Here is a 22,340-nt window from a genome sequence, read left to right on the forward strand (position 1 = left end):
ATCAGATTCCTCAATAGCCAGGCGACCCAGGGCAAGTGGTTTAAGTATTCTGATCCTCATTTTGCTCATCTGTAAAATAGGGATCCAAGTGAATGGGCCGGCCTGTCTTCCGGCTTAGTTAAGCGGCAGGTTTTAAAAAGTAAAAAGAAAGACCGTGAGGACTTGCCCAAGGTCACTGGGCGAAGCGGTGGGGGGCTGTGATCGCTCTCCACCGTCTCTGCGGCAACAGCAGTGAGGGTGACAGGTGGTCAAACTTAGCCAAGGAAAGTAACTCAATCCTTAGCATAGAGCGTCCCCAAGTTGCTATGGCAACCGCGGGGCGCTCTGGGAGCCCCTGAGTAGGGCGGGGGGCCCCGGAGCCCCGCCCAGGGCACGCCCCCCTCAGGCCTCTCCCTATTGGTCGGTCCCCGAAGGTCCCGCCCCCAAGTCACTATAAGGGGGGGCGGGGAAGGCTGGAGTCGGAGACTGGAGTCTGAGTCTGAGTCTGGGGTCTGCTGCAGCACCTTGGGGCAGAAGTTGAACGCGCCTGGGTGAGTGCCTCGCGGGCGGCGTTCAGGAGTGCCCAGCAGGCCCGGGGGCGCGGTGGGTGGGTGGGAGGGCGAGAGCCCAGCGGCTTGGGGAGAGGAGTGGTGTGACAGGCCGGAGCAGGTGGCTGAGACCCTTGGCCCAGTTGGCAAAAGCTCAGGACCCAGTTGGGAGAGGACTGGGGTTCTGAGGGCGCTGGGTGCGGACGGGGGAAGAACTGTAGGCGGGGAGTCTGAGGTCGAAGTCCCGCTCTGAGTCTACTTAGCTGAGTGACCTTGGGCCCATTATGGACCTGCTGTGTGCCTCAGTTTCCCTGTGTATCAAACTGGACTGTGGGTTTACTGGGATTCTGCAGCAACCACCTGCACCCCCGCAGGGAGCTGCTTGCACGGTTCCATCCCGGGCCAGGGCAACAGGGATCTTCCCTAACTGCAGCGGAGGCAACAGCCCACACAGGTGAAGGCATTTGCCCAAAGTCACACAGCAGGTAATGGTCAGACTCGAACTCAGGTGTCTCTCTGCCCAGAGCCCATGCTTTGAATCACTGCAGGGCCTCCACTTTGTCAGAGGTTCTCTACTACGCACCTGCTGTGTGCAGAGCCCTGGGCATGCACTGTCCCTGCCCTGGGCGCTCTGAGGTAGGCATTATCATTACCTCATTTTGCAGATGAGGAAAACTGAGGCCCCAAGAGGGAAGGAGACTTGCCCGGGTCACCAAGCCTAGACAGACAGAACCCAGGGCCTGGGTGGGAGCCGGGAGGGCTGGCATGCAAGGGCCCATCACTCTGTCCTGCCCCTAGGGTGACCCTGTTTGCAGTCGGCATGTCAGAAGACGAGGCGGCTCAGGCCCCCAGACCCAGCTTGTGGGAGCAGGACCAGCAGGTAAGGGGCTGCACCTCCCATGGAGCTCGGCACGGGAGGAGGTGGGGGGGCAGTCCCTCCTGGGACAGTTTCAGACTGGGTCCCCCTGCCCTTGCTTCGAGCACCTTACTCTGAGGGCATTTTGGAGCGTGGTTGGGGGAGGCACATTCTACCCATTTCCCAGAGGGGCAAAGTGAGGCCCAGGGAAGGGTGCGTCTCTGGGGTGTGTCTCTCCAGACACTCTCAGCCAGCTTACCTGGCCTCTGCCCAACTCTCTCCCACTCCCATCTCTGGGTCTCTACCTGTATCTCTCTGTTTCTGTGTCCACCATCATGGCACTCTTAACAACAATAATAATAGCAATCACAGCGTATACTCTGCATCATTCACTGTTCCGAGCGCTTCACATGTTGTCCTTGAATCCCCATCACAGCCCTAGAAACCCAGTTTACAGATAGGGAGACTGAGGCACAGAGCAGTTCATGCACTTGCCCAAGCTCACACAGCTTGGAAGTGGAGAACCAGAACTGAACGCAGGTGGTCTTGCTCCAGAGGCTGTGCCCTTAATAACCAGACACTAATGGCTCTTCCCTCAAGGAGACTGAGTCTTTCAGAACCGGTCCCGCTCTGTGTATGCTGTTGAGAACAGGAGCTCTAGGCGCACCTCGGTGTGGGTGTCCATTGCCTGCGCGCAGCTGCGCTCAATATACTTACCCCCCACCCCTCTCACCTGCCCCTCGTCCCAGCCCAGAGAGGGTGAGTGGGCTCTCTAGCATGTGGCTGAGCGCCCCCGCTCCACCTGGGACCCCTCTGACGCCACCCCTTCCTGCAGAACGTGGTGCAGCGTGTGGCGGCCCTGCCCCTGGTCAGGGCCACGTGCACCGCAGTCTCCGATGCTTACAGCGCCGCCAAGGACAGGCACCCACTGCTGGGCTCCGCCTGCCGTCTGGCTGAGCACTGCATGTGTGGCCTGACCACGCGTGCCCTGGACCACGCCCAGCCGCTGCTCAGCCACCTGCAGCCCCAGCGTGAGTCCCCCTGGCCAGAGTCCTGGGTCCTGTGGTTTGTCCCACTGCCCCACCCTCTCATGCTCCATCTGCATGACTGCTGCAGTGGACCCCCTGAGACGGGTGTCCCTCTGCAGTCTCACCTATGCTGTGTGCCTTTACTCTGTCCACCTGCCTGTCCCCCATCCACCTGTGTCATCCCCTCTCTTGGTCCTCCTGCCTGTGCCATCTCACCCTCCATTCTCTGCCTGTCCCGTCCCCCATTCTACCTGCATCCCTCGTGCCCTCTGCCTCTGCTTATTTGTCCCTCTGTAGTTTGATCACCTGCCCGTCTGCCCTTAGCTGTTTCCTTGGGGCCCCCCTCCTTTTGTCCCCATCTTGTCTGTCTCACTGTCCTCCTCCCTTTGGCTAGCCTGATGTGCCTTGGGTCCCTTTGCCTGTCCAATCTCCCTCCCCTGTCTGCCCCTTCCTCTACCCGTCCTGAGCCTGTGACCAGCTCAGGGGGTCCAACCTCGCGGTGGGGTTGGGGGACAGAGAGACCCTCGGCCTCGCATCTGACCGAGGAAGGGGATCACCTGAGGGTCCCAGCCCAGGGCCTCGCCTGCCTCCTTCTCAGCCGGCTTGTGTGACCTTGAGCCTGCTCGCTGGGGCGTCTGAGCTGGACATGGGTGAGGAGTCACCTTGGTGCTGGCAGCAGCCGTGGCAGGGCGGAGGCAGGAAGGGCAGAGAGGCAGGGTCCAGCCTGGTGGCTCACCCACACACTCAGGGTCCTGGCCCCTTGCAGGGGGCTAGCCAGGTGCCCCCTCTGTCTTTCCCTCCGTGTGTGTGTGTCTCCTTTTTTCTCTGCCTCTCCCTCCAGCATCCCCTCCCTCTATGTCCCTGTGTCCCTCTCTCCCTTGACATCTCCCCAATTCTCGCTCGCTGCCTCTCTGTCTCCAGTGGCCACAGTGAACGATCTCGCCTGCAGGGGCCTGGACAAGCTGGGGGAGAAGCTGCCCTTTCTCCAGCAACCTTCAGAGACGGTACCCAGCACCACCAGATGGTGGGGAAGCTGTAGGGGGTGGAGGTGGCAGCGAGAAACGCAGCCTGAACACCTGGGCCAGCTGGACTTCAGGACCCAGTCAGGCTTTGGTTAACTGGAACAAAACAGTCGCCAGATGAAAATAATTGACACCTGTGTTTACTGAGCACATAATATGTGCCAGCTGGTGCTGGGGATCCCTTCAGCAACCCTGTGAGGAAGATTTGATTTTCCTCCATTTTATAAGAGGGGAAATTGTGGCCCAGAGCCAAACAGGGGCCAGGGGTCCTTGCCTCGCAGCCTCAGGGAGCTGGGGGCAGGGGAAGGGAGCCGGAGACCTACAGCAACCGGAGCTGGGCCCCTCCGCCAGGTGGTGACCTCGGCCAAGGACGTGGTGGCCAGTGGCGTGACAGGCGTGGTAGGCCTGGCTCGGCAAGGCCGCCGCTGGAGTGTGGAGCTGAAACGATCCATGAGCCACGCCGTGGACGTAGTGCTGGGCAAGTCAGAGGAGCTGGTGGACCACTTTCTGCCCATGACTGAGGAGGAACTTGGTAAGGCCAGAGCCCTCCCCGCTCGCCCCGGAATCCTCCTACCCATCCCTGGAGGTTACGGATCAGAGAGGGCCCGGCCTCACCCAAGGCCACATAGCAGTTCAGTAGGGAACATGGAGCTCCAGCCCAGGCCTGACCTCCCCCAACCCGCATCCTACTAGAAATCTGACTGCCCAGAGCCCCGAGAGTATATGGGGCTTATAGACTTGAGGGCCACGGCCTCCAGCTGGTGGCCCTCCTTACTGTAGTATTTGGCCTGTGCAATGCCTTTAAAATGATTTAATTCATCACATGCATTTAAAAATCAGGTTTTGCCCTATAAATCCTGATTTCTAACTTGCCTTGGAAAATCAGATATTTGGGTTGAATGGCGTCCTCCCCTTTACGTGGTTCCCTTGAACCCCACCATTCTCCAGTGTTCTGCATCTAGTCCGTTGACCCTGGAGACCATCTGACTTCCAAACCCTGTTTGATGGCACTGGAGGAACATGGGGCGTGCCCCCTCCTTCGCAGAAAGGCTGTGAGCCATTTTTGAAGCACCTTCTGTGGGCCAAACACTTGTAAGCGACTCCTTCATTATTATAAGCTCCATTCACAGGTGAGGAAAATCGAGGTAAAGAGACCCGGGATTTGCACCGAGGCAATCAGTAAAGTGGTTACGAGCGCCTGGGTTTGAATCCTGGGTCGGCCTCTTGCACCCCGTGGGACTTCACCTCTCTTTACCTTGGGTTTCCTCATCTGTAAATAGAGCTAATAATAGTGCCTACATCGTAGGACTTGGGGACGGTCGTATGAATTGATAGTGTAGAGGGGAAATATACAAGCTGTAGGAGCCCATGGGCGTGTCCACCCAGAAGCGGAGGGCGTGGCCACGCTGACTCCCCTCCCCATCCCGTCCTCCAGCGGCTCTGGCAGCAGAGGTTGAGGGCCCGGAAGTGGGCTCCGTGGAAGAGCAGCGGAGACATCAGGGCTACTTTGTACGCCTGGGTTCCCTGTCGGCGCGGCTCCGCCACCTGGCATACGAGCACTCTCTGGGGAAACTGAGGCGGAGGAAACACCACGCCCAGGACACGCTGGCCCAGTTGCAGGAGACTCTGGAGCTGGTGAGAGCCCTCTGCCTGCCCCCCTTTCCCACCCCGTGATGCCGGCCAGCATGCGTGGATTGAGTGCCCGCGGACTACCTGGTCCCCTGCTAGTCTGAAAGGGGGAGGCGGAACCGTGTATGTGCAGGGCTGGGGCAGAGGAGGGACCCGGGGCTGGAGGCATTCAGTGGGGGTCAAGGCTCAGCCTGGGGAGGCAGAAAGAGGTTTTGTGGAGGAGGGGAAGTTATAGGCGGTTAAGATGGATGGGAAGAGAGTGAAGGTACCTCTTCCCGGGCTCTCCCATCACCAATCACAATCTTCCCAGCCTTTAGGTTCTAGCTGATAACCCAGCTTCTTTCCCCGTTGTGCATCGCTCCCTGCTCCAGAGGAACATAACAGCTCCTGTTTTCTATGTCTGATGAGTTCAGATGCCCCTAACCTGCTCCTGCTGCATCCCGCTCCCCATCTCAACTGATGACAGCCCTGTCCTTCCAGTGCCTCAGGCCAAAACCTGGGAGTCACCCTCAACTTCCCTCTTCTCCTCCTCTCCCACATCCGACATATCAGCCAGTACTGTTGGCTCTGCCTTCAAAGTCTACCCAGAACCCGCCCACATCTCCTTCCTCTTGCTCCACCTGGGTCCAGCCATGATTACTCAACCATGGTCCTGGTTTCTCATCCTGGACCCCACAGTCTGTCCTTCCTGAAGCAGCCACCAGAGGGCACCTGTGAGCACCGGAGTGGGCTACTTTCACTGAGCAGCGTGTCCTCAAGGTTCATCCATGTTGTAGCGTGTTTCAGAATTTCCTTCCTTTTTAAGGCTGAATAACAGTCATCCCTCAGTATCTGCGAGGGATTGGTTCCAGAACCCCCCACGGAAACCAAAATCCGAGGATGCTCAAGTCACTTCTGTAAAATGGCACAGTTCTGCATCCACCGATTCAACCAACTGCGAATCTTGGTTGAATCCTCAGATGCAGAGCCCGTGGATACGGAGGTCAGACTGTTCTACTGTGTGGATCACAGTTTATTTCTATTAATCTTCTAATACCTGCCCTGTCCTGGGCACTGAAGACCCAGTGGCCCCCTCAGGACACTCACAGTCCAGTAGGGGGACTAGGGTCATGATGGGAGAGCATGCTGGGTTCTGTGGGACCCGGAGGAGGGATCCACCCAGCCAGGAGCCGGGGAAGGGAGGCTTCTTGGAGTGGGTGATGTCTACAGTGAGACTTGAACTGAAGTGAACCAGGCAGCGGGATGGGATGGAGAGGAGAGTGTTCCTAGCAGAGGCACAAGCATGGGCAAAACCTGGCAGTGAGTCTGAGTTTCAGGGGAACCACAGGTCTCAGGTCTGGCCATGGGCAGGGGAGAAAATGAGCAGATCGGCCAGGCTGGATCAGTAGGCACGGAAAGTTTGCATACAGTGGATGTTCCGTAAGTGCCTATTGAGGCCAGATCCACGCTAGGGTCCTGGTTCCCCCAACACTCCAAATCCTCCAGTTCTGACTACTATGGTCCCCGTCCCCACAGATTGACCACATGCAGTGCGGAGTGACGCCCATCACCCCAGCCCACCCTGGGAAGGTGCATGAGCTGTGGGAGGGCTGGAGCCAGCACTCCCCAGAGAACGGCCGCCGCAGTCAGGTAAGATGGCGTGGAGGAGGGGGGTTGGGGGGCGTGGGAGGGGTTCTGGATCTGCCAGGGGTTGCCAGGGGCGGGGCTCTAGCCAGCTCCAACCAAGTACTGAGGTCAGCTGGTTGGAGAGTCCGTGGGGAAACTGAGGCAGGGCGGGGGTCCTGTTGGGGGTCCATCGGGACACCCAAGCCCCTCCCCTCCCTTCCCTTCTCTCCCTTCTCTCCCTTCTCTCCCTTCTCTCCCTTCTCTCCCTTCTCTCCCTTCTCTCCCTTCTCTCCCTTCTCTCCCTTCTCTCCCTTCTCTCCCCTCCCCTCCCCTCCCCTCCCCTCCCCTCCCTACTCCCCCTTCTCCCCTTTCTCCCCCCGCCCCCCCGCAGGCAGAGCTGGAGACCCTGGTGCTGTCCCGCAGCCTGATGCGGGAGCTGCAGAGCACCGTGGACGCGCTGGAGACCAGCGTGCGGGGCCTGCCCCCCAGCGCCCAGGAGAAGGTGGCCGAGGTGCGGCGCAGCGTGGACGCCCTGCAGGCCGCCTTCGCCGACGCCAGCTGCTTCGAGGACGTGCCGGCGGCCGTGCTGGCCGAGGGCCGGGGCAGCGTGGCCCGGGCCTACACGTGCGTGGAGGAGCTGCTGGAGCTGGTGGTGCAGGCCGTGCCCCTGCCCTGGCTGGTCGGGCCCTTCGCGCCCATCCTCGTGGAGCGGCCTGGGCCTCCGCCCGACCTGGAGGCCCTGGTGGATGAGGTCGTGGGGGGGCCCGACCCCCGCTGGGCACACCTGAACTGGCCGGCCCAGCAGAGAGCCTGGCAAGCCCAGTACGGGGATGGGATGGGCCTCTCCGGGGACATTCCCGAGGAGGAGCCTGAGCCCCCCAGCCGCCGCAAGCACACCCTGATGCCAGAACTGGACTTCTGACCCGATGGGGCCGTGGAGCAGCGAAGGCAGCTGGAGGCCGTCCTGCACCCCGAGATCCCTGCTGCCCCCTAGCGGCCATGCATCAGCATTACTAGCCGATGCCTTGGCCTTGGCCCAGGCAGAGTTGGGGGCTGGGGACCTAACTCTGAATCCTATATCAGCTTCACTGATATTAGACCCTCCCCAGTCTTTCCCTTGGACATATGAGGACTTGAACCTAACTCAGGTCTGACTAGCCCCAAGCTGCATTCACTGGCTGTGGTCCCGCATTGCCCCACCCCAAGAAGCTGATCAAAACTCCCCAGAGAGTCGCATGTTTTGCCCAGATAGAAGCACACGCTTCTGTTTGGGGTTTTGAAAAGTGAGTGTCCCCTTCCTCCCCCAGCTTGTCTATCGCGGACTGAAGGGTCCCCAAAGATGCTTCAACAGCTGGACCTGCCACACCCACTTGCTTTGCTGTTTGGGGTTTTGCTCTCCAGAATAAAGGTGCTTCGTGTTGTCTAAAGGCCAGTGGCCTCTGTTCCAGCCGAGGTGGGTCTCAGTGGCGGGGTGCTGGGGGCCTCAGAGGTGTGCGACCGTATGGCACAAGCCAGGGTTCGAAATTTGAAAGGAGTGATGCGTCGCTGACCAACTGGACATCTTGTTTGTAGTTCCACGGTTAGTGCCCCACCCACCCGGGTTAAGCATTCAGATGGAGGTTCCTGGAATGGAAGCTGTTCCCACTTTAATGAATTTCTTGGAAACTGCAAAGGATCAAGAGGAGGGGGCTGAGAGGGAGCAGCCCCTCCTATGCCCTCCTCACTGGATCTGTAGGAGCTGAACTTGCTATGGCTTCTCTGGCTGCACTGGTCAGGATGGGGGACACAAACGCAGGGTAAGGGGCACAGGCCAGTCTCGTGGGGGCCCCTGTCCTCTGACCGTGTTCTTCGCTGTCCCTTAAACTCCCCTGTGGCCAGGCAGGGTGTTAGGAAAGCACAGTCTGATGTGGTGAGGTCAGGGTGTTCCCTGGCTTCCTTGGGACCTGGTCCAGGGGTGGCTCTGGGAGTCCCAACCACTTCCCACCAGTTAGATTCACTTCCCTGCCCCTCCTCGGGAATGTCTGTGGCTCCCTTTGTCCTCAGACCAAACGTCCACGCTCCTCACCTTGGCATTTGAGGACTTCTGGTTTCATCCTTGGGCTGACAGACACTGCTGCGGTCCCGCTGAATTGTGCACATTCCCCCACCTCAGGGCCTTTGTTCAGGCTGTGCCTGGAATGCCTCCCCCCCATCTCTCAGCTACATCTCATCCATCCTTAAGTCCAGCCCCAATGACACCTCCTCCAGGAAGCCTTCCCTGACTCTCCCCTGGTGGGATAGCTCCAACCCTCTGCAGCCCACCTTCTTGGGGCTCCAAGTTGCTTTCTACCTGGACATAAACCACAGGCAGCCTTGCCTTCTCTTCCCTCACAAGGCTGGGGGCTCCTGGAGGGCCAGCCTTGGTGAGGATGAGCCGAATGACACACAGAAGGGGCAGGTGACAGAGGGATCAGCTCAGGCAAAGGCATGGCAGTGGAGAATCAGTTTGACCAGCCCTGAGGGGAGGGAAAGAGCATGAGGTAAGTCCTGGAATTTGGGGGGAGGGAGCAGTAGTTAAGGCCCTGAGGTTGAGTCCCTGCCTTGCCTACAAACAGATGGGTAAGCAACTGCTCCTCTCCAGACCTCAGTTTTCTCCTCTGTGAAACAGGTATGAAAGTAGGAGTAAGGTAGCAGCCCTCAATCCTAGTAGGCCGTTCACCGGTGGAAGCTATCGATCATTCACTCATTCGTTGGTTCATTTAACAAATAATTAAATAGCGCCTGCTGTGTGCCAGACAGTCTTGCACCCTGTGGGCACAGCAGTGAGGAAAATGCAGAAAAATTCTGCCCTCTAGGAGGGACAGACCATAAACAAGAAAAATATGTAAATTATTTGTCTTAGTAGGTGATGAGAAAAGCTGGAGGATGGGGAGTGTGCAGGGGTACAAGGAGGGCGATATTTTTTAAAATAGGAGAGGAGGGGTCCAAGAAGACCTTTCTGAAAAGGTGACATATGTGCAAAGATGGACGAGCATTCCTCACAAAGGGCAGCTAGTGCAAAGGTCCTGGGACAGGACCGGGCCTGGTGAGCTGGAGGAACAGCCAGGAGGCCCGTGTGTCTGGAGCAGAGTGAGCGAGGGGGAGAGAGGGAGTGGGGAGGGCAGGGAGGTGACAGGGTGGGTCTTGTGGGCCACAGGAAGGACTTGGGCTTTTACCCTGAGGGAGGTGGGAGCCCTGGAGGGCTGTGGGCAGAGGAAGGAAGGGACCTGACTCGGTGTTTATGATCAGTTATTTTTGCTGGGTTTCTCCCCCTTCGCTATGCTGTGGCAGCCCTGCGGAGAGGGGAGGGGAGGGGAGAGGCACACCCTGTGTTTCCCACCCCCCTTTGCCACCACCTTTGGGAAGCATTGGCTGAGGAGTTTGGGAGACACCCCTGTTTTGTTCCCCAGCTGTTTGGCAAACACAGTGATGGCTCCAAGGAAACGACCTGGGGGTCATCAGGCCCAGTGGCTGGACCTTCCCTCCTCCCAGCTTAGCACCCAGAGCCATCAACTGGACACAGCTGAGATCCCTGTCCCAGGGGCGGGCAGGAAGCATTCAAGGAGGGCGTAGCAGTCATTTCTCTGCCTGCACACCCACCCACAGACAGCCTATTGGCATATAGGCTCTGGATCTGGGTTCAAATCCTGTCTCTGCCACTTCCCAGATCTGTGGCCTCAGGTACAGGATGCCTCTTCCAGGAATCCACCCTCGGCTGGCCCAAGCCCACCAGGCCTGGATCTCACTTCTAGGGCACCTCCAGTTCTGTTGGTGTCCTGTCTTGGTCTGTATTTAGGCCCTTTCTCAAGGGAAGTCCCTTCTGGAGAGTGACACGTCCCCTCACTGCTCAGGACAGACCCTGCTCCTGTCTTTCTGCCTGGATAATGCTAAGCTGATGTTTGTTGAGCACCTGCTAGGTACCAGGCACTGGGGTTAACAGGTTACATGCGTGACCTCATTTCACGCTCACAACTACCCTATGAGTTGGTCCGTTTAGCTGAACATTTATTAAGTTGCCAACTGTGTGCCAAGTATTGTTCTATTGCAGGGGACACAGCAGTGAACAAAAGACAGGCCTGGTGGAGGTGAGGGAAGAAGCTGTGTGGGTGTCTGGGGAAGATGCTCCAGGCAGAGGGAATAACAGGTGCAAAGGTCCTGGGGCAGGGCCATGCCTGGAGATTTGGAGGAACAGAGAGGAGGCCTGTGTGGCTGAAGCATGGTGAGTGAGGGGGGCAGAGAGGGAGGGAGATGAGGGCAGGGAGGAAGGTGAGACCTTGTGGGCCACGGTGAGGAGTCTGGAGGGGGCAACTGAAGCACAAGGATGGTAACTGGCCAAGGTGGCCCAACAGAGCGACTTGAACCATGCCCATCACACAGATGGAAATCAGAGGCCGAGAGTATGCAGGCTGTGCCTTGAGGGTACAGGACGGCCCGTGAATCACTCAGCCTGGTGGGGGTGGGGGCCACGGGCAGAGGCTGCCCAGTGCTGAGAGCAGGGGAAAGGTGCTGGGCCCGGGGCCCACGCTGGAGCGGGCAGGCACGTGACTATCCAGGGCCCTCCCTTGGCCCACTGGCCGCCTGCCTCTGCCGGCCAGGCCTGCACCACCCCAGACCCTATAAGGCCTGGGAGCTGAGAGCAGGGCTGTGCTGCCTGTCACTCCAGGGGACCCTCACACGGTCCAGGTGAGCAATGCCAGGGTGAGGCTGGCCTCCGGGCGGGTATCGGGGGACTGCTCAGGGTTATGGGTGTGGGGCAGGAGGCCCGGGACCCGCCATTCATGCCCCCTCTCTGCCCTTCCAGCTGCTTAGAGGATTACCATGTCTGCTCAAGATGAAGGAGGCCGGGATCCCCCCAAACCCAAGGGCAAGGTGAGGGCAGGTGTGGGAGGGAAAAGATCACAACTGGGGCCTGGAGAGACCCCAGAACCTTGGGAAGGTGACCTCCACAGTCCTGGGGTGTGGAGAGGCTTCCCGGGGGTGTGTGGGGGGGGTTCCCGGGGGTGTGTGGGGGAGGGAGGGCTCTGAAGGCCACAGTGCCAATCTTCCCTCCGGTCCCAAGCTGGAGGGTGGGGGGTGGGAGGATGCACTCAAGCCTCAGTTCTTTCCTTGCTGTGTTACCCTGTGCCAGCCTCGGCCCCTCTCTGAGCCTCAGTTTCCTCAGCTGAGAAATGTGGGCCACGGAAGGAAAAAGAGAGACCCAGAGGATGAACTTTCTCTCTGTCCATAGGAGGCAGGCTGAACCTGCCCATTGCTCAGGCGAGGAGACTGAGGCTCAGAGTGGCTGAGGTCATCCAGGAGCAAGGCCTGAGGCGGTTTGGGAACCCAGGGCTCTCTGATGCTCCCCTCACCCCACCGCCACCACGGCCTGGCTCTGCTCATGCTGCCCCCCACCCCATGTAGACCCTGGGCAGCTTCTTTGGGTCCCTGCCTGGCTTCAGTTCTGCCCAGAACCCGGTGGCCCACGCCCACAGCTCAGCGAGAGAGGCCCGGCCAGTCGCCCATCCCACAGGTGCTCCAGCCGCCGAGACTGCCCAGCCCCAGGCTGAGGGTGAGTGGACAGCTCCATGGAGGCGGGAGCTCTGGAGATGGACCCCTGCAGGGACTTCTGCCCATCTTGGGGGTGCTTCATAGGTGCCTGCGTCACCTCAACAGACCCCACGCAGCTGGCGTGCTCATTTAGCGCCAGATGGGGACCTGAGGCATAAATATAAGTGGCCCAAGGGGGCATAGCCAGCAATGCCCCCCACATTCTCAACCCCCCCCCCGTCCACCTTCCATCACCCCGTTTCTGACGCCCTGTGGACCAGGGGCTGGGCATTCTGCATGTCTAAGCTCATCAAAGATTTTGATCCTGGTTCCAGAGAGGGGCAGCAGCTTCCCTGGCGTCACACAGCCTGCTCAGCTGGGGTGCTCGGGGCAGCCCTAGCCCCAAGTCCTGAAGGGGGGCTGGTGCAGGGGAGCTCAGGCTAGGGCGGCCACTCTGGGCCCGGAGCCGGAGGCAGCTGACTTCTGCTCCACATACCCAGGCCCGGCAGGCGGCTGCCAGCTGTGGTGGAGTGGGGCAGGGCGGGGCCCCGAGTCCTCTCCCTGCATCACCCTGGGTGGGCGTCCAGCACCCAGGACCCAGGCAGAGAAAACTCTAGAGAACCCCTGCTCCAGGAGACCGCTCCTGGGGGTTGAGGGAGCCAGACCCATGGCCGTGGATGTCACCTTCTGCCGTCCCTGGCAGGGCAGCTGGGACATTCCTGACCTTTTGGGCTGTGCCCACTGATTGTGCAATGGGCTTCAGGGTGGCTGATGCCAGTGCGTGTCCCTCCCTGGGTTGCCTGATTGGCTCTTGTCCCCACAGTGGCCACCGACCCGGAGCAGACGACCAGGGACGTTGAGAAGACGCTGCCGCTTTCAGACAGGGTGAGAGGGGCTGGCAGAGCCTGGTCTGGTCTGACAGCCTCCGCCTCCCCTTGGGTACCTCCTCCTGGGATGTTTCAGTTCCTGCCGTCTGGGGGTTGTCATAGGCCAAGGAGCAGGCAGACACCCCAGTGGGATTCCAGGCCAGTCTTCCCCTCTGAGCCTCTGTTTCCACATCTGTGAAATGGGTGCAGTACTGCCTTACTGCCTGGCACCATGAGGCTCCATCCGGTCTACAGACACCCCCCACCCCCACTCCAGTTCTGTGCCTAGCACATTACGACCCAAACAGTGGTAACTCACTCACCCTGTGTCAGGCTCTGGGCTCAGTGTTTACATGTGCTGCTTAATAGTTAAGCCTCCCAACTGTCCTGCGAGGAAGGGAGCAATAGAACCCCACACAAAAGCTGAAGCACAGAGAAGCCAAGCCACCTACCGAAGGTCACACAGCAAGACATTGTAGCATGGGATTTGAACCTTGGGCAGTCAGAGGCTGAACAGTGGCCAACGATGCATCCACCTTCGGTCCTGGATGACCGGGGACCGCCCATATAACCACGTCCCCAGGGCCAGGGCAAGCGGAGTGGCTGATGTAAGACTGCTGAGGGCCATAGCAGGGTGACAGAGCCCTGATACAACCCTTCCGCCCAGCACACACCCCACACTGGAGTCTTCCTCGACTCCGCTCTGCCCTCAGCTCAGCCAGATCTGAGCATCTCGGAGGGCAAAGAACCACCGGGCTCACCCTGTGGCCCAAATTAAAATGGACCCCAGCAGCTGAGGGCCCCCCTCCCCACTTTTTCACTCCTCCTCCTCCACCCCTCTTCAATTGCATTAATGGAGCACCTGTTCCCTGCAAAGTGCTTCAGGCACCTTGACTCAGTTTTCCCTACCGATCTTTGAAGGAGGTGCTGTTTTTATTGTTTTTGTTTGTTTGTTTAAATGGCTGGGAGGGGATTCTTTATTTATTTATTTTTGGCTGCGTTGGGTCTTCGTTGCTGTGCATGGGCTTTCTCTAGTTGTGGAGAGCGGGAGCTACCCTTCGTGGCGGTGCGTGGGCTTCTCATTTTGGTGGCTTCTCTTGTGGAGCACGGGCTCTAGGCACGCGGGCTTCAGTAGGTGTGGCTCGCAGGCGCTAGAGTGTAGGCTCAGTAGTTGTGGCGCATGGGCTTAGTTGCTCCGTGGCATGTGGGATCTTCCCGCACCAGGGCTCGAACCCATGTTCCCTGCGTTGGCAGGCGGATTCTTAACCACTGCACCACCAGGGAAGTCTAGGAGGTGCTGTTTTAATTGCCACTCTTCAAATGAGGCTCAGAGAGGGGATGTGGCTTGCCTGAGGTAACACAGCAAGTGTGGGGAAGAGCTGAACCCAAGTCTCTGTGGGCAAGATGCCCACTTGAGACGATGCTGGGCAGGAGGCAGGTGGTGAGAATAACATTTCAGGGCTGCTCAACTTCAGTCGTCTTGCCCACTCAGGGCCGGGTCATCCTGTGTGGGGCCGTCCTGGGCACTGGGGGTTGTTGAGCAGCATCCCTCACCCCACCCACTCACTCAATGCCAGGAGCACCCTCTTCCCTGAAGTTGTGATTGTCACAGATGTCCCCAGACATCGCCCAGTGTCCCCTGGAGGGGGGGGCGGCAGGATCACCCTGGGTCACCCCTAACCCTGGGTTAAGAACCCCTGAATTGGAAATAGGAAACTGCTGGTTGAACCTGGGTGGTGGCAACCCTGAGGCCATCACAGCCCTTCAGCAGTCTGGATGAAGGAGAGGAAACTGCCCTGATTTTTGACCTACCAAGTTATCGACAGTTTCCTATGGCTCAAACCCAATACTTGGCCCTGTACTTTTCCAGTTATTACTTTTCTAAACATACATACCCAGATCCCCTTCTCTGACTTGAATACATGCATGCTAACAGGCATTTGGCCTCCTCAGATTTCTCCCCGTGATGGGGAAACCTGTCTCAAAATTGCCATAGAGATTAGGCAAGATGAAGAAAACATGGAATCCAGTGGCTTACTGAGCACAAGGCTAAGGGATATTGAGCAAGGAGGGTCCCAGAGGTGCTAGGGGAGAGCTGTCAGCAGTGGGGGATCTACTGTGTCAGGGGAACCACGTGGCGCTGTGACAGAGCTCAGCAGGCTGTATCCTGGAAGCCAGGGAGGGAGGTATGTCGGGGTGGGAGGTGAGCAGGCTGGGCCTCTGGGAGGAAGGTCCCACTCTCCGGGGCATGTTAGGGATGAGGTGGAGATCTGGGGAAGGGTGGGGAGTGAGGTGTCTAGCACTCTCTGCTTGATCACGAATGTCCTTCCTCATCAGGTCAGCTCCAGGACAAACGACCTAGTGTGGTCCAAGATGACCAGGACCAAGGATGCGTTCTCGTGTGGGGTGGCCAACATCGTGGACACAGCTAAAGGCGTGGTCCAAGGAGGCCTGGGCATGACCCAGTCCACACTCACAGGCACCAAGGATGCAGTGTCCACTGGACTCACTGGGGCAGTGAACATGGCCAAGGGCACCGTCCAGATGGGCATGGACACCACCAAGACTGTCCTGACAGGCACCAAAGATGCAGTGTCCAGTGGGCTCACTGGAGCAATGGGTGTGGCCAAAGGAACCGTCCAGATGGGTGTGGACACCACCAGGACCGTCCTCACAGGCACGAAAGATGCAGTGTCCAGTGGGCTCACTGGGTCAGTGAACATGGCCAAGGGCACCGTCCAAACTGGCATGGACACCACCAAGACCGTCCTGACAGGCACCAAAGATGCAGTGTCCACTGGGCTCACTGGAGCAATGGGCGTGGCCAAAGGAACCGTCCAGATGGGCGTGGACACCACCAAGACCGTCCTGACAGGCACCAAAGATGCAGTGTCCACTGGGCTCACTGGGGCAGTGAACATGGCCAAGGGCACCGTCCAAACTGGCATGGACACCACCAAGACCGTCCTGACAGGCACCAAAGATGCAATGTCCACTGGGCTCACTGGGGCAATGGGCGTGGCCAAAGGAACCGTCCAGATGGGCGTGGACACCACCAAGACCGTCCTGACAGGTACCAAAGATGCAGTGTCTACTGGGCTCACTGGGGCAGTGAACATGGCCAAGGGCACTGTCCAGACCGGCATGGACACCACCAAGACCGTCCTAACAGGCACCAAAGATGCAGTGTCCACTGGGCTCACTGGAGCAATGGGTGTGGCCAAGGGAGCCGTCCAGACGGGCGTGGACACCACCAAGACTGTCCTCACAGGCACCAAAGATGCAATGTCCGCTGGCCTCACTGGGGCAGTGAACATGGCCAAGGGCACTGTCCAAACTGGCATGGATACCACCAAGACCGTCCTGACAGGCACCAAAGATGCAGTGTCCACTGGGCTCACTGGGGCAGTGAACATGGCCAAGGGCACCGTCCAGACGGGTGTGGACACCACCAAGACTGTCCTCACAGGCACCAAAGATGCAATGTCCGCTGGACTCCATGGGGCAATGGGTGTGGCCAAAGGAACCGTCCAGATGAGCGTGGACACCACCAAGACCATCCTGACAGGCACCAAAGATGCAGTGTCCACTGGGCTCACTGGGGCAGTGAACATGGCCAAGGGCACCGTCCAAACTGGCATGGACACCACCAAGACCGTCCTCACAGGGACCAAAGATGCAATGTCCGCTGGACTCACTGGAGCAATGGGTGTGGCCAAAGGAACCGTCCAGATAGGCGTGGACACCACCAAGACCGTCCTGACAGGCACCAAAGATGCAGTGTCCACTGGGCTCACTGGGGCAGTGAACATGGCCAAGGGCACCGTCCAGACGGGCGTGGACACCACCAAGACCGTCCTCACAGGCACCAAAGATGCAATGTCCGCTGGACTCACTGGGGCAATGGGCGTGGCCAAAGGAACCGTCCAGATGGGCGTGGACACCACCAAGACCGTCCTGACAGGCACCAAAGATGCAGTGTCCAGTGGGCTCACTGGGGCAGTGAACATGGCCAAGGGCACCGTCCAAACTGGCATGGACACCACCAAGACCGTCCTCACAGGGACCAAAGATGCAATGTCCGCTGGCCTCACTGGAGCAATGGGTGTGGCCAAAGGATCTGTCCAGATGGGCGTGGACACCACCAAGACCGTCCTGACAGGCACCAAAGATGCAATGTCCGCTGGACTCACTGGAGCAATGGGTGTGGCCAAAGGAACCGTCCAGATGGGCGTGGACACCACCAAGACTGTCCTGACAGGCACCAAAGATGCAATGTCCGCTGGACTCACTGGAGCAATGGGTGTGGCCAAAGGAACCGTCCAGATGGGCGTGGACACCACCAAGACTGTCCTGACAGGCACCAAAGATGCAATGTCCGCTGGACTCACTGGAGCAATGGGTGTGGCCAAAGGAACCGTCCAGATGGGCGTGGACACCACCAAGACTGTCCTGACAGGCACCAAAGATGCAATGTCCGCTGGCCTCACTGGCGCAATGGGCGTGGCCAAAGGAACCGTCCAGACCGGCGTCGACACCACCAAGACTGTCCTGACAGGCACCAAAGATGCAATGTCCGCTGGACTCCATGGGGCAATGGGTGTGGCCAAAGGAACCGTCCAGATGGGCGTGGACACCACCAAGACTGTCCTGACAGGCACCAAAGATGCAATGTCCGCTGGACTCCATGGGGTAATGGGTGTGGCCAAAGGAACTGTCCAAACTAGCATGGACACCACCAAGACCATCCTCACAGGGACCAAAGATGCAATGTCCGCTGGCCTCACTGGAGCAATGGGTGTGGCCAAAGGAACCGTCCAGATGGGCGTGGACACCACCAAGACCGTCCTGACAGGTACCAAAGATGCAATGTCCACTGGCCTCACTGGCGCAATGGGCGTGGCCAAAGGAACCGTCCAGATGGGCGTGGACACCACCAAGACCGTCCTGACAGGTACCAAAGATGCAATGTCCACTGGCCTCACTGGCGCAATGGGCGTGGCCAAAGGAACCGTCCAGACCGGCGTCGACACCACCAAGACTGTCCTGACAGGCACCAAAGATGCAGTGTCCACTGGGCTCACTGGGGCAGTGAACATGGCCAAGGGCACCGTCCAGATGGGCATGGACACCACCAAGACCGTCCTGACAGGCACCAAAAATGCAATGTCCACTGGCCTCACTGGTGCAATGGGCGTGGCCAAAGGAACCGTCCAGACCGGTGTCGACACCACCAAGACTGTCCTGACAGGCACCAAAGATGCAATGTCCGCTGGCCTCACTGGAGCAATGGGCATGGCCAAGGGGGCCGTCCAGACGGGCATGGACACCACCAAGACTGTCCTCACAGGCACCAAAGATGCAGTGTCCACTGGGCTCACTGGGGCAGTGAACATGGCCAAGGGCACCGTCCAAACTGGCATGGACACCACCAAGACCGTCCTGACAGGCACCAAAGATGCAGTGTCCGCTGGCCTCACTGGAGCAATGGGCGTGGCCAAGGGGGCCGTCCAGACTGGCGTGGACACCACCAATACCGTCCTGACAGGCACCAAAGATGCAGTGTCCACAGGGCTCACTGGGGCAGTGAATGTGGCTACAGGGGCTTTGCAAACTGGGCTGAATACAACCACAAATGTTTCAGCTGGCACAAGGAACACCATCTCCAGTGGCATGGCTGGTGCCGTGAACGTGGCCAATGCTGCTGCCCAGTGGGGTCTGGACACCTCGAAGGCTGTCCTCACCGGCACCAAAGACGCCGTGTCCACTGGGCTCACCAGGGTAGGGAACGTGGCCCGAGGAGGTGTGCAGACTGGTCTCGGAACCATCCAGAACTGGTTACCTGTTTCCCAGGATGCTGCCTCTGGTGGACTCGCCACTTCCGGAGCCCCAGATGAAGGAGAACAAACCATCCTGAACCCTCATGAGGCTCAGTCCTGTGGGGTCTCCAGGCCCCCGGACACTCTGTGTGCACGCCTGGACCTTGCTGGGAAAGCCACCACTAATACCAAGGGCCTCGTGTCAGCTGAGGTGACTTTCACCCCAGAGGCCGCCCTGGGCAAGAAGGATGATGTAGGGCCTGGGGCCACCACTTGCAGCCAGGAAGGAGCCCGGGGCTTTGCAACACTCCGGCACACACTGGAGGAGCTGGGGGAGATCTTCCAGCCCATGAGCGCCGAGGAGCAAGGTGAGAACAAGACAGGCTGGTCCCAGCTCCCAGGGGCCCGGTCGTCTGTACAACGCATGCCCCTGACGCCCGAGGGGCCTCTCGGGTTGAGCGACCCTGTCTTCCCTTTCAGCTCAGCTGGCTGCCTCCCAGCCCCGGCTGAGGGAGGCCATGGCCGACCAAAGCAGCTACTTCGTGCGTCTGGGCGACTTGGACCCCAGCTTCCGCCAGCGGGCTTTCGAGCACGCCTTGAGCCACCTGCAGCAAGGCCAGTTCCAGGCCCTGGACGTGCTGGCCCAGCTCGAGGACGCCTTCTGGCTGGTAAGAGCCCTCCCTTCCACCAGTGCCTTCCTCAGCCACACGTGGGGGACTCGACAGACACACACTGAGCACCTAGTAGACAATGGCCGTCGGCCACTCAGTCATGGGTCTGCTCTCAAGGAGCTTGTATTCCAGGGAGGAAGATGGACACAAGACCCAATACTTGCCACCAACGGGGTTGCAGAGAGGGAAACAAGACAGTCGTGCAGAGAGGGGCAGGGCAGGAGCGTGTCTGTTTGAGCCAAGTCGTGTGGAAAGTGGGGACCGCAAGGACAGACAGTGGCCTGAGAACAAGCTAGGTGTGTTCCAAGGAGCAGAAGGGCGGCCGGCGGCAGGGGAGGGCAAAGTGAAGGCGCTGACAGGGTAGGGGGAACCGATGCGATCTGGGTGGGGTTCAGTGATGCAAGGAAGGGCCCAGCGGAAGGTGACTTGAACACCACCGTGGGGACAGGCACGGAGCCAGCGGGGTCATGCCCTCTCGCCAGCCCCACTCACCCCTCCGCCCCAGGCTTTCTCCCCCTGCAGCACCACTGACACCCACGCTGGCTCCTTGCGGGTGCTGGGGCTGACCTGCCTGCGGTAGGAAGTTTAGTGGCCTCCCATCTGTGGCTGATGCAGACGGTGATGGACCCCCAGGTTTGAGCACCTCTAGGTTCTCAAGGTCACGGGTCGTCAGTGTCGAACAGCCCCATCTACACAGGTGGCGAGGAACCCAGACATGCTGCCTGAGTGGGGATCCCTGGGATGCGCGCAGGCATCTGTTTTCCGTCAGTGCCCCAGGGGTCTGTGGTGAGCCGCGATTTGAGGACCACTGCTCCAAGCCAGAGGGTCTCAACGGAGCAGTCGTGCCCCCAGGGGACACTGGGCCATGCCTGGGGATGTCTGTGGTGGTCCCCCAGCGGGGGGGGGGCCTCCTGGCATTGAGTGGGTGGGAGCAGGGAGGCTGCTCCACACCCCGCAGCGCCCAGGACTGGGGGCTGAGGGTTGGCCTGATGCAACAGAGGTTTTATTTAAGGGGATTCCTCTGGCTACTGTGGGGAGGACAGGCCACCAGGGTCAAGGGCCAGAGCCACGAAATGAGTGAGGTTTCTGCAAAAATCCTGGCAAATGCTGAGGGGGACCTTGGGAGTAGCATTGGCGGTGGCAAGAGGCAGTTGGGTTCTGGATGTGTTTCCAAAGCAGACCTACCAGCTTAGGTGTGAGACGTGAGAGAGAGAAAAGACCCTATGAGGCCTCGGGGACTTTTAGCAGGGTACACCTAGAAACGCCCTGGGTGGGTGGGTGGTGAACATTAAGGCTTGGTCTTGGACAGGGTAACCTGGAGATGACTAGTAGGCCCCCCGATGGAGTCGCCGGGGTTAAGAGCTGGGAGGGTGATGGAAAGTTGGAGTCAACATTTGGTCCACTTGCTGAGCTCTCAGGAGGATAAAGGAAGATTAGTCAATGTGGGTGGGGGGCTCCTATGTGCTAGGGACCCAAAAAGCAAGGAGAAAAAGGTCCTGACAGAGCTCCCACCCAAGGCTGGGAAATAAACAACAAAGAAACTCACGGTAACTCGACAGTGATAGGCCTCTGAGGAGAGACGGAGATCTGGCAGGGAGGGCCTGGGGGGTCCACCGTACTGGGCCAGAGGAAGCATGTTTCAGGCTGAGTGGGCAGCACGTGCAAAGGCCCTGAGGCAACAACATGCTTGACGTGCTCGAGGGACAAAAGGAAGCCAGCGTGGCCTGAGCAGGGAGCACAGCGGGATGTCAGCAGGAGGTGAGGTTGCAGGTGTCCTGAGCAGGCCACACAGGCCATGGTGAGGAACTGGATTCGGTCCAAAGGCCACTCACTGGGAGATGTGGGAGGATTTTGAGCTGGGGTGCGACATGGTGCCCTTGCTGTTCTGCTGAGCTCCCTGACAACCTGATGAGGAATTTGGATTATTGCCTCTTTACGTGAACCATCCTGGTGCAGCTGGCCCTAAACCTTTCCACCACGCCACAGGAAAGGTAGACACGAAGCTCCAGGCCAGGCCTGGGAATGCCGCCCCCGGGGGAGTATTGGGGAGGTCCCTGCCAAGAAGGCCTCATGTCTCTGCTGGGCTCTTTCCAGATTGAGAAGGCCCAGCAGGCTCCAGACCGGCAGCCGTGGCCGGACCAGGACCTGAGCAGCCAAGCCGGCGCCCAAGAGGTGCGTACCAGGGGGCCGGCGCTCCTGCCCCTCCCCTCCAGCCCCGCTCACCTCCCTCCTTCCGCCCACAGGTGCCAGCCGCGGGGGCTCTGTCCAGGGTCTGCAGCCTTGTCCAGCAGCTCCATGTGGCCTACAGCAGCCTGGCCTCCGGCCTCCAGGGCCTCCCCGCCGAGCTCCGGTGGCAGCTCAGGCAGGCGCGGCACAGCCTCTGCGAGCTCCACAGCGTTGTCTCCTCCGCCGCCTCCGTGGCGGAGCTGCCAGCCGAGCGCCTGGCCCAGAGCCGCCAGGGCGTACGCCAGGCGTGGCAGGGGCTGGAGCAGCTGCTGGAGACCGTGCAGCACAGCCCTCCACTCAGCTGGCTGGTGGGGCCCTTCACCCTGCACCCCAGTGGGCAGCAGCTGTAGGCGCCCCTCCCCCACCCGAAACCAGCCCCAACCCCCGGAAGCTCCGGGCCCTGCCGGCTGGCACCCCACCTTTCTCCCTGAGCACGGCTGGCCCTTCTCCTGGCCGAGGAGCCCAGGGCGGCTAAGACCCTCGATGCCGGCGGGGGGGCCCAGGCTTCACCTGAAGATCTCAAGCAAGCGCTTCATTTAGGAACAAG

The 22,340-nt window shown here is 59.6% G+C and overlaps 2 protein-coding genes across 5 annotated transcripts; both read left to right on the forward strand.

The window, feature by feature from the left end:
- Nucleotides 1–436: 436 nt before the first annotated feature.
- Nucleotides 437–7,789, forward strand: PLIN5 (perilipin 5). Its single transcript, XM_073803397.1, has 8 exons — nt 437–530; nt 1,326–1,407; nt 2,219–2,414; nt 3,333–3,415; nt 3,785–3,965; nt 4,869–5,068; nt 6,578–6,691; nt 7,059–7,789. Exons 2-8 carry the CDS (start codon nt 1,348–1,350, stop codon nt 7,587–7,589), a joined length of 1,365 nt encoding a protein of 454 aa, XP_073659498.1. The 5' UTR covers nt 437–530; nt 1,326–1,347; the 3' UTR covers nt 7,590–7,789.
- A 3,490-nt stretch (nt 7,790–11,279) lies between these two features.
- PLIN4 (perilipin 4) lies at nt 11,280–22,334 on the forward strand. Of its 4 annotated transcripts, XM_033854631.2 has the most exons (8): nt 11,280–11,368; nt 11,487–11,554; nt 12,086–12,233; nt 13,035–13,096; nt 15,415–19,264; nt 19,377–19,564; nt 21,662–21,739; nt 21,811–22,275. In XM_033854631.2, the coding sequence occupies exons 2-8, from the start codon at nt 11,504–11,506 to the stop codon at nt 22,141–22,143; spliced, it is 4,710 nt and encodes a 1,569-aa protein (XP_033710522.1). In that variant the 5' UTR covers nt 11,280–11,368; nt 11,487–11,503; the 3' UTR covers nt 22,144–22,275. The 4 variants fall into 4 exon arrangements, with proteins under 4 accessions (XP_033710522.1, XP_073659500.1, XP_073659502.1 ...); XM_073803399.1 differs by having other exon boundaries at nt 21,662–22,334; XM_073803401.1 differs by lacking the exon at nt 21,662–21,739.
- Nucleotides 22,335–22,340: the final 6 nt, after the last annotated feature.

Source organism: Tursiops truncatus, chromosome 3 (assembly GCF_011762595.2).
Source record: "Tursiops truncatus isolate mTurTru1 chromosome 3, mTurTru1.mat.Y, whole genome shotgun sequence".
NCBI lineage: Eukaryota > Metazoa > Chordata > Mammalia > Artiodactyla > Delphinidae > Tursiops > Tursiops truncatus.

What these genes read in the sequence shown, in the direction of transcription:
- PLIN5 (XM_073803397.1), top strand. Translation starts at nt 1,348, where the DNA reads ATGTCAGAAGACGAGGCGGCTCAGGCCCCCAGACCCAGCTTGTGGGAG. An exon ending in TCCAGCAACCTTCAGAGACG is followed by an intron (nt 3,416 to 3,784) that starts GTACCCAGCACC and finishes CCCCTCCGCCAG; the next exon opens with GTGGTGACCTCGGCCAAGGA. An exon ending in CATGACTGAGGAGGAACTTG is followed by an intron (nt 3,966 to 4,868) that starts GTAAGGCCAGAG and finishes CCCGTCCTCCAG; the next exon opens with CGGCTCTGGCAGCAGAGGTT.
- PLIN4 (XM_073803399.1), top strand. Translation starts at nt 11,504, where the DNA reads ATGTCTGCTCAAGATGAAGGAGGCCGGGATCCCCCCAAACCCAAGGGC. An exon ending in CCCCCAAACCCAAGGGCAAG is followed by an intron (nt 11,555 to 12,085) that starts GTGAGGGCAGGT and finishes CACCCCATGTAG; the next exon opens with ACCCTGGGCAGCTTCTTTGG. An exon ending in TCGAGGACGCCTTCTGGCTG is followed by an intron (nt 19,565 to 21,661) that starts GTAAGAGCCCTC and finishes GGCTCTTTCCAG; the next exon opens with ATTGAGAAGGCCCAGCAGGC.